General features: G+C 47.7%; 1 protein-coding gene across 1 annotated transcript in view; it reads right to left on the bottom strand.

Moving 5' to 3' along the window:
• Positions 1-3,696: 3,696 nt before the first annotated feature.
• C8B (complement C8 beta chain) overlaps positions 3,697-10,937 on the bottom strand; it is a 40,902-nt gene continuing 33,661 nt past the window's right edge. The window contains exons 10-12 of the mRNA XM_007104581.2: positions 8,671-8,824; positions 6,387-6,455; positions 3,697-4,244 (exon numbers count right to left, since the gene is read on the bottom strand). Of these exons, the coding sequence (XP_007104643.1) occupies positions 4,093-4,244; positions 6,387-6,455; positions 8,671-8,824 (375 nt within the window). The 3' untranslated portion in view covers positions 3,697-4,092. The remainder of the gene's footprint in view (positions 4,245-6,386; positions 6,456-8,670; positions 8,825-10,937) is intronic.

Below are 10,937 nucleotides of genomic sequence, written 5' to 3'. Positions count from 1 at the left end.
TTTCATGACAGGCATTCAATAAGAAGGGATCCTCCAAGATGTAAAGTGTACTATTCCAGTGTGCTACCGTTAGGGTTTAGGTGGTCATGGTAGGTTTAAAATGAATCCACAAATGAGAAAATGAGGTGAAGGTGGAATGTTGGAAGGCATTTCTTTTCCTAAGTTCTTCTTTATTCACAGCCTACCTCTACTGCACACTGGGCAGGCTTTTTAACCCTCTTGAGTCTTGATTTCTTCCTCAACCTATAAATATGCTTCTCAGGTTTACCCCACCAAAGATGACAGAGTTTTCTGCTCCCTTCCTCTGTAAAGTTTCCCTGGAGATTTCTGGTGGTCCCCCAGTGGGTGTCACCAAGTCCCCTAACAAGTACTGTACTTTCAGCCCCTACCTGACATCAGCTATTTTTCTGCCTCTTTTGTTTTACGTCTTTTGCACTGCTGCCCACCAAGCAGGCTGAACACGCCTCCCCCAGCCAGTGCTGTGTGGTTGCCCTTATCTCAAGGTCGCTGTACCCCAAATTTCATGATGCCACCATCATGTGCCACCGATTCACTAAAGTTTCTCCCTGGCCTGAGATGGTTCTGCCCTCGGCTCCACTCACATCCCTTTTCATTAGTTCATTAATTCATGCAACAATGATTTATTGTTGCCTGCTTGTGCCAGGCCCTGTATTGGGCACTTGGGACACGTGAGGGCAGCAGACAGACACTACCTCTGCTTTCAGGAACGCGATATTTGAGAAGGAATAGGAGACAGTAAACAAATAAATTATAATACAGTGTCCGCAGAGCCTGGAAACATTGGCAAACAGTCATACTGTCATTAAGGACATCTTCAATCTGTAAAACAAAAATGTGTCCATCAAGATGCTAATCACGAAGGTCCCCAGGGAGACGTGGCCAGAGTCCTGAGCGCTTTTCTACCCCAGCCCCACTCTCTCCAGAGGGCTTTTTATATAAGTGCCTGGGAGCAGGCCAGAGTTCTCTTCTTTAAAACAAAGATGGCATTTTCCTCTGGATTCTCTGCCAGCAGATGCTCTTCTCCCAGCCTCAGCGTCCCACCTTGATTTGCAGAGTCAGCCCATCCGTGGCAAGGACGAAGTTTCCCTTTGAAGCTTTCCCTACGTGTCACCCGCTGACTCTATTAATATCTACCCCATCAAATTCAAATAAAGATTAAATGAGATAACGCAGGTTAAAAGATTTCATAAACTGAGAAGCACGCTATAATTGGCAGCTATGACTATTACTATTGTGAAAATAATTATAATACTTACTATTCCCACAGAAGTTATATCATTATCCCAAGGTCACACAGGAAGGGAGTGGTAGACACAGAACTCCCGGCCCAGACATCAAGCAAACGGCAGAGCTCCCAGCATTTCAGAGATTCATGCTCTCAGACACAAAACCCTCCCACACCCAGGTATCCTGCGCTGTGTTCAAGCTTCCAGGACCACTGTCAAACGACGCTGCCTGGCCCGCGCCCCACGGATGCCGCAGCTCCTTCACGGGGACACCGGTGCAAGCTACAGTTGCCAAGGTTTTCCAAAAGCACAGTTTGCATTTATTTTGTTTAATTCTTACATTGTGTTTCAGCCTCCTCCTAAATGCATTTGTTTTCAAAAAGAGCCACGAGGGGAAGTTCAGCCCACAAATAAGAATATAATTATTACACAGTTTAGCCATGCCTGGACGTCACCCCGGTATTCACCGGTGATCGGCAATTCAACTGTCTCTCCTTCAAGACCATATTTAACAGGATAAACAATTTCTGCTAAATGCAATAAACGTGAACCTGCACTGTCATCTCCATAATCAACTCAAATTTCCCATTAGAAGCGGTGGCCGTGATTGAGATTCAAGAATTTAATTTGGCGGCGCTGGCTTCGACGTGCCCGGGTCGGCTTCACGGGAGCCTCCCATCAACCCAAGACAGAACCTCTCTTCCCCATCTCTGGGGAATCTTAAAAGAAGATAGATTATAACGTAAGAAAATTATACGGCCTCGGTATAATGAAAGAGATAAAACATTATTGGATTAGCCTATTGAAATAACAGCAGACAGCAAAGCAATAATATTAATCCAAACAAGGGCCCGGACCCGTCTGCTCAATTGCAGGGGACACGGGGATGCAGGAAGGCAGACAGAATCGCCACGCTGGCTGCAGCAACCCCTAAGCAGTAAAGAATCAGCTCCTTCCATGGTTGTTCTATTGACTCAATTCCAGAGAGCTGGTGGGTGCTGGTGACCTGTGCTTTGGTGTCATGGATGTGTTATGGTCTTGGGTCCCAGCACCCAGCCCAGTGGCAAACTTACAGCAGATGATGTGGCCGAAAACAAATTTGTTGAAAATGCATAGGATGAATCAATTCCCCTTCAACCAACTGGTTTTTTTCCCCACCAATCTGATTTCAACAAATTCACATGAAGTTATGCAATCTGACAGGAAGTGCCCAAGAGCAAAGAAAATACTCAGGGATGTTTTAATGAGAAGGAATGAATGAGAGCAACAAAGCTTTAATGATCCCTTGACTCAATCTAAAAAATAAAACTATTTTGGATTTTAGTAACATAAAGATCAACTGCCCTCTTGTTCTCATCTTTCAGTACCTCCCTCCCCAAATGGGATTTGCACAAAAGCATGAGTGAGCAGAGCACAACATACAGAGGTAGGGAAGGTTTACATTGCCCACTGACCCACAGCCATCAGCTTGATATCTCCTGATATGCTTCCTCTTCCAGCCACCACAACCCCTCCTCTTTTTCTTTCTTTCTTTTTAAACTGTCTCTCATTCAGTGATCAATTTCCGTGGCTCTAGTCTCCAGCTCAGCATCTTCTCTGGGCACCCACTCGTGTCACAACAATTCAGCTCTGCACCAGAACAACCACTAGCTCCCTGTGCTCAGCATCGAAAGAAGCTGAGGAACCCAGATCCACTCTCTTTGTGATGCAGTGGGTGGGGATTTGTCAATCACACACACACACACACACACACCACCTTCTACATTTTATTTCATAAAAAGTTCTTTGTTGATCCAAGGTCCAATTTTGAGAGGAAGGGAGCATCACAGTTAAGAGTTTAAAACCCTGGGGACTTCCCTGGTGGCGCAGTGGTTAAGAATCCGCCTGCCAATGCAGGGGACACAGGGTTTGATCCCTGGTCCGGGAAGATCCCACATGCCGCGGAGCAACTAGTCCAATGCACCACAACCACCGAGCCTGCGCTCTAGAGCCCACGAGCTACAACTACTGATACCGCGCGCCTAGAGCCCGTGCTCTGCAACGAGAAGCCACCGCAATGAGAAGCCCGCGCACCGCAACAGAGTAGCCCCCGTTTGCAGCAACTAGAGAAAGCCCATCCATAGCAACGAAGACCCAACGCAGCCAAAAATAAACAAACAAATAAATAAATAAGAATTTTAAACGAAAAGGGTTTAAAACCCTAGAGCTTGAGTGCCCAGGTTTGCAGCCCAGCCCCCCCACTCCTTAGCTGCATAACTTTGGACAAGTCTCTTAACTCTTCTAAGCCGATTCTCCTGCTGTTTAATAGGCTAATAAAGCATCCACCTTATAAGGTTGTCAGGAGGATGGAATGAATGAATGAATGCACTGAGCGTGGCTGGCACACACTAATCATTCAATAAATATGAACTGCCAATTGCCAATTGACATTGAATGAGACAGTGTGCTCCTCAAGACAGGAACAGTTTAATATCTATTCATGGATTCATTATTGGGCACCTACTATGCGCAGGTCAGTGGTGGATTGTGGGATTTTCACATGGACAGCTCCCAACACAGTTCCTGGCTGGTAGTATATGTGAGTGAAATAAAATTGTAGAGATGAGCAAAGTGAGGATTACCAGGATGCCTAAACCCTTCAGGAGACTATAATTATTGTTTAACTTACTATTTGTTCAAATCAGTGTGCATTTTACAAATAATATCTTTATTTTAAACATTCTGAATGGCACAGCCCTCCACCTTGGGCCAGCTCCAGATGGGAGCAGGCATGGGGGGTGAGCTGGCCTGATTCCTTGCTGTGTGCAGACCACAGTAGCATCACCTGCTAGATGCTTTCCCCTCCTTAACAGTTAAGTGTTTCAGAAGCAGGGCCCAAGCAGGGGCTGCCCCTATTTTGAGGAGGTGGATTGTTGCACTGCCTTTGTCTTGTTTTATGTCCTCCAGAACACGGAGACCAGTTTGACCAGCAATTCCACTTCCCATCAATGGGGACATCTATAAGAAAGAAGGTCAATGAACATTAATTAGCCCTTATGACACTCTGGTGCCCTATAGAAGGGGTAAGGTGTATAAACCCTAGGGTTTTGAGAGTCTGAATCTCTGATCTCCCCACTCCAGTCCACCGTCCTTCTTTCAGGCCATTGGATCACCATGCTCCCTTCTACCACAGGGCCTTTGCACACACTGTTCTCCTTGCCCCAAATACTCTTCCCTCCTCTATTCATCTGGTCAATCCTATTCACCCTTCAGATCTCAGCTTAAGTGTTATTTCTGCCAGGAAACCTTCCCTGATCCCTAACTCCCCATTACTACTTCATATTTTAAGCTCTCAGAGTATTTTTTAGCAGTTACAGTTGAAACTTTAAATGTATTTCTGGGACAAGTCAAATGATGTTGGTCTGTCTTTCTAAAGAGCAATCTCCATGATGACAGGAACTATCATCTGATTTGCTCACCACTGAACCCCAGCACCTAAACTGGCACATAGGAGTCCCTGAGTCCATATTAGTGGAATAAATGAATAGTTTCCAGCTTAGATACTTCCCAGCTATAAGATACTGGATAGTTTACTTCTTCTCAGTGTATCAAGCAGGAGCTCTGTTATCTATGTGGCCATGGTGTGTTTTAAATGAAGTAATAACACTGTGCTCTACCCTCCCTGACATTTGCCTTTCCCTTGAGGATTTCTGGTTGTTGATGAGACTGGCAAATAATCAATTACATCCACCATGATAGATCACGTGTCTGGCTGAGACTCTAACTTGCAGTGTAGTTCTGGGTACATTACTTAATATCTCTGGGCCTCCCCATTGATAACATGAGATAGCTGGAGTGGGAGGTTTCCAAGGTCTCCTCCAACCAGTGGAAATCCTGTGGCTGTGCCACTATACTCTTACTGGGCAGGTCACTGTGGGGGGCCTGGTTTAGATGTGGTAGGAGAGGGAGTGGAGACACCCTTGAGCACTTTGCTGAGGAGGGGTGCAGAGCAGACACCAAGAGCAAAGGCTACAGAGTCAGACTCACTGGACCTGAACCTGGGTCCCTACACCTACTACCTGTGTGACCATTGGGCAAGTTAGCTAGCCACCCACTGAACATCAGTTTCCTCCATAAAATGGCGGTATTGACGGTATCTGCTTCATGAGGTTGTTGTGAGGATGAAAGGATTTAATATATGTGAAATATAAAATAACCCTATTTATTTTGCTCTAAAACCAACTAACTGATATTTATTTTGCTCTTACGATGGGTTAGGCATCCTTCCAAGTGCTTTATATGCCTCATGAGAGACTTAATACAACTCTATGAGGTAGTTAATATCATCATCTCCATTTTACAGATGAGGAAATTGAGGCACGAAGAGGTCAAGTAATTTGCTATTAAATGATGGAGATGGAATTTGAACCCACACTGAGTCCAAGCCCTCAGCAAGGTGCCTGGTGCATAGTGGACTGCTTAATAAATGTTTGGTGTTTTTATTGGATGTGCCATTTCCTTTTTTAACAGTATCACCAAAAAAGTCACAGAAAGGAAAAGAAAGGGGAGGAGCCAGGTGCGGGGGGAGGCAGTGCTAAGAATTCTTAGAAAATAAACCAGCTAAAGAATCTGAGAACTGGAAGAGATCTTCATCGTAGTCCAGTCGTTCAGTTATTAATTCAACTGCAGCAACTGAGTGGGAACCTGAGGACCCATAGGTAAATGGGACATGATCCCTACTCACAGACACAGGGGAGGTAGACACACACAACCCAAAACAGAATGTGCTAAGAGCTGTAATAGATACATGTTCGAAGTCCTATGGGATCCCACAGGAGAAATTAATTCTTCTTGGACTAGAATAATTTTTACAGAAGAAGGGGCATCTGTGTTGGATTTTGAGGGCTGAATAGGAGTTCACTAAATAAAAAAAAGATAAACATTCCAGAATGATTCAAAGAGATGACTCGAAGAGGCCATGCATTAGCAGTCCTGTAACATGGAGCACTCTCGGTTGTGAAAATAATAAAATATAAAATCAGGAGTCAAGATGGATCTCAAGTTTCATAGTGTCCAGCTCCCTAGCCCACTCCCTGACTTTGCTCTTTTGAATTATTCTCTGGACTTCCCTTTCCCAACCAACTCTCACAGACTCCTTACTTTTCCGATTGGTGATCTCACAGGCAGGGCCTTGGAATCCAACAGGACAGATGCAGTCACAGCGTGTTCCTGAGAAGATGCAGAGACAGTATGAATCATACCACATGAAGTAAGAGCTCCTAGACTTCACCCCTCCCTCCACATCACGGCTTTTCCATTAGGTTAAAATAGGGCAAACGTTTAATTGAATGGTTTGAAATAAGAAGGTTCAGTGCCAAGAATACCCACTCCTTTCTTGAGGGTCCTTTGCTCATGAAAGGGTGTTTATTCCACCACAGGGAATGATGTCGAGTTGTTGAGGAGAATTACCTATTAGCTGACCTTTGACCTAGACATTGGTTTGGGGGGTCAGAAGCTACATTATTGAAGTCCCTGGGGCCAACGGTCATTGATGCTCAATTTCACCACAAGTAATTGTCTAGTCTCTGCTTGAACATCTCTAGTGATGGGGAACTCACTACCCTTAGATGTCTGATGCTACCTTAGGCCAGTTCTGACATTTTGGAGGTTATTCCTTATGTTAATCTGTCACATGTCACCCTGGAGCTTCTCTCACCTGAATCACATGAACTCTCTTTACAGGACTGTCCTTTATAGGCTGGGCCCTGTCGGCATTCCAGCCTCTGGCTTCCTTTTCTCCTTCACCTCCAAAGTAAAGCCTCCAGTGGGTTCCAGTCTCTAGGTCCAAGTTACACACAAGGCAAGGGGGATTTCAGCATCCCTAGATCAAAACCTGGTGCCGGTGAATGGATCCTACTTCCTGCTGAACTGACCCTCACTTACAGGTCCTGGTCCTCAGGCAGAATTTCCCATTCTTAGGCTGTCACTTACATCTGCTGTGCTCATTTCCATCCCATCTGAGAAGCTAGACACACATCCCTCCATCTCGGCTGGGCAGGTGGAATCTTTCTCCCTGAGAACAGATCTTCTCTCGTGTCCCCTCTGTTGAGTTTGCTCCAACCATGTGAGTCCAGCCTCGAGTCCTGCTGGCTCCCTGGGCTGGGATATACTGTACCTAGCTGCTCTTGATGCCCTATTTTGGCATCATGCTGGACCAGACTCTTTCTTAGCCCATCACAACAGGAGCAGAAGATCCCAGGCCCCAGCCTCTCTCACGTTTGCCCTGCCCCATGCAGTGACCCCGGATGTGACCCTCAAGTTAGCAGTCAAGTTCTAGTGGGCCATCCATGCCACCCCCCCATCCCCCAATCGTCTCACCATGTATTGGTCAGGATATGCACAAGGTGTTTCCCCTGCTCAGCCCAGGGAGGGCCTCTTCTTTGACCAGGACAGAGTCCCAGAGTCCATTCCCACTCCTTGTTACAGACCACACAGTGTCAGCCTGCTCCCGCCTTCAGTTTAATGCTGCTGTCACCCATGTGTCCCCTGTGGCTAGAACCTAGGTATCCGGACAGCCAGAGCAGCCTGTTCTAGATGCCTGCATTCTGACTTCCTGGGAGATAGTCAGACTAACACTGCTTCCAACACTGGTGCATTTCAGTGCAACCCTTGGGTCAAGGCTAGCTCTCCTGCTAGTCTAAAAGCTTGGCAAAATCATGGATCCTCTCTGTCAGTGAATTCAGCTGTAGAACAGCTTCCCAGCCCTCACTCTACAACGAATTATCTGCTAGGCTTTTTTTTTTCAGAGGCCAATCCCAGGGATTCCCTTTAACTATTTTGGGCTGAGGCCCAGGGCTTCGTGTTTGTGCAAAGCTCCCTGGGTGATTCTCAGGTACAGCCTGAGAGGACATCAGGCGCCTTGCCATAAGTAGTACCTGAGTGCAGCCGTCTCCTTGGTCCAACCCTACTTCATTTTCATTGTGCTCCAGGGAGGTGGTGCTCCATGGTGAGTCGCAGCCCGGCCACAGATTAGAACTACCCGGAGAGGAGAGGGTTTAGCCATCCTGATGAGGGTCTCTTCTCTAGAGAGTCTCACGTAATGATCACATTTGGGGACTGAACATCAGTAGTTCTAAAGATCTCCAGTGGTTCTAATGCCCAGTCAAGGTGGAGAAGCTCATCTTTAAGAGGCTCCAAATGGCCGGGGGCTGTGGTGGGGGGGCGCTCATATTTTTTCCTCTGAGAAAAAGAAGGGAGCTTTATGACAGTCCCTGGGGCCTGAGGCAGAGGACTGGGGAATGACCTGGAAATTTCCCTGGATATACACACGAAACCCTGACCTAGAAACACGCCTCTGGAGGGTGTGTGGATTTGATCACGTGTTCTGGCCCCAGAGCCAGCCCCTCCAGATGACATCTGCCACAAGCGACACTGGAAATGGTACCTTTCAGGACAGGGACTCCGTTCCCCTGGCAGGGAGCACACTGGCAGGAGCTGACTTCCTTCTGAAACTCCTCCAGGGCCCGCTTCATGTTCTGCCTCACTGTGCTGGAATAGGCAAAGTCCGTGGCTGTCACCAGTTCGTACAGAGGCTCTGCCTGGGAAGGGAGCAAAGGCGCTTATTTCAACAGAAAACATTCATCACAGAGAAACATGAACCAAGGCTCTACGGGAATGCACAGGTTTGCTGCATGCAGACCACAGTGGATTCATATACAACTGGATGCATGCCCTGCCCTTTCTCATTCCCACCCCACCCAATATCCACAAATAAGCTCATTCCCGTTCAGGTCAACAAACACTTGCTGAATACCTTCTAAGTGTCAGGCATGAAGCATAAGTAATGAGTAAGATAAAATCCCCACTCCCAAGAAACTCAGAATCTAGAGACAGAGACAAAAGTACTAACAGATACACAGTGGTTACAGGGAACAGTGGTAACTTGTAATGGGTAGAGAGGAGCGGCGAGTTCATCTGTTTTTGGTTGGGGAGGGGTGGTGGTTTGCAAGCAACTCTTTGAAAGTATCATGGGAGCATTGTTCCAACATCACTCCCCAACCCCGCCCCCAACCAAACCTGTGAAAATCCTTCGTGGCATGCAAGAGCCACCATTAGGGAGCCATTCCCGAGCTCCAAAGAACACCTTCCCACCATGAAACGCTCAGAATACTGTCTCTACTACCTCATCTGATGCAAATTCTACCTCTTCGCTCCTTTGTGGTCAGCGTCTCGGGTTGAAGTCCTTTTTCCTTCTTCTCTAATTAGATTGTAAGCTCCTGGAGATCAGACCTGTATACTGCTCAGCTGTGTCTCTGGGGTCCGGCCCAAAGCTTAGTGAGAGCCGCTAATAAAAGTGGGTGGAAGTGGGCTTCCCCGGTGGCTCAGTGGTTGAGAGTCTGTCTGCCGATGCAGGGGACACGGGTTCGTGCCCCGGTCCGGGAAGATACCACTTGTCGCAGAGCGGCTGGGCCCGTGAGCCATGGCCGCTGAGCCTGCGCGTCCGGAGCCTGTGCTCCGCAACGGGAGAGGCCACAACAGTGAGAGGCCTGCGTACCGCAAAAACAAAAAAGTGGGTGGAAGAATGAAAGGGGGATGGGAGGCCTCATTAGGGCAATAGCAGCTGGCATGGAGGTAAGGGTGTGGCGAGCAGGGTGAGTGATGCTCTCAGTGGGCACAGCAGTGTTTGAGAGCTGGAAGCCACAGATAGATGTGGGCTTGGAAAAACAGAGGCAAAGTCCAAAGAGGTAGTTAAACATGTTCAGAGCCTCTTGGCTCGAGTTTCGGCTCCAGGGCCAGGTTCCTCTCCAGATTTTGCTTGTGATCCTGCCCTAATCTGGCCCTGGAGCATTTAGGGTCTGTCTAAATGCAGGCAATCATGCCTAATAGAAGCCTCCAGTGGGAAGAAAATTGCTTCCATTTCTTAATGCATCCGATGGTGACCTTCACTCCAGCGGGCAAAGCAAGGCCCCTTGGTGGTCCCATTGTCTGACCGTTTTGTGGTCAGTGAATTGATCCAGAGGCTGTCTGCAGAATGGCCCAGCCTGCTGGCCACACATGGGAGGGCGGGGCTACATGGGGGATTGTTGTACACCCGCGATGAGCTCCTCCAACAGCCGGCTCTCCCTGCCAGAGCACCTTGAAAGGCTACCTTTAACCTGCCTTTAACCCCCGAGGCATTTTTCTACCAGTACCGAGATCTGCCCCAGGAAATAGAGTAGATAGGTCAGTGGCAGAACCGGACTAAACCGTCCACGTATACTTTGTGCCGGGAGCTGTGCTGGCTACTTACACATATGATCCCACTTCATCCTCACACAGGAGCAATTACTAGCCCCATTTCAGGTGAGCGTTAAGTAACTTGAACAAAGTCAAAGAACTCATAAAAGCGCATTGCCAGGATTCTAACCCCAAATCTGTGGGGTTTTTCCTACTAACTAACCCAAATCTGTGTTTTTTTCATCACATGATGACTGGTGATAGAAATGGCGATTATTCCCATTTCCAACCTCTATCCCAGGGTTCTCTATGATGGCTTGCCTTGGAACTTGGCAGCAATTCCACAGGGTTCCCTCCACAGCTCCTTTTTTTTTTTTTTTGCGGTACGTGGGCCTCTCACCGTTGTGGCCGCTCCCGTTGCGGAGCACAGGCTCCGGACGCGCAGGCTCAGCGGCCATGGCTCACGGGCCCAGCCGCTCCGCGGCACGTGGGATC

The sequence above is a fragment of the Physeter macrocephalus genome, chromosome 4, assembly GCF_002837175.3.
Source record: "Physeter macrocephalus isolate SW-GA chromosome 4, ASM283717v5, whole genome shotgun sequence".
Classification (NCBI taxonomy): domain Eukaryota; kingdom Metazoa; phylum Chordata; class Mammalia; order Artiodactyla; family Physeteridae; genus Physeter; species Physeter macrocephalus.
This window is presented reverse-complemented; position numbering and strand designations above follow the sequence as displayed.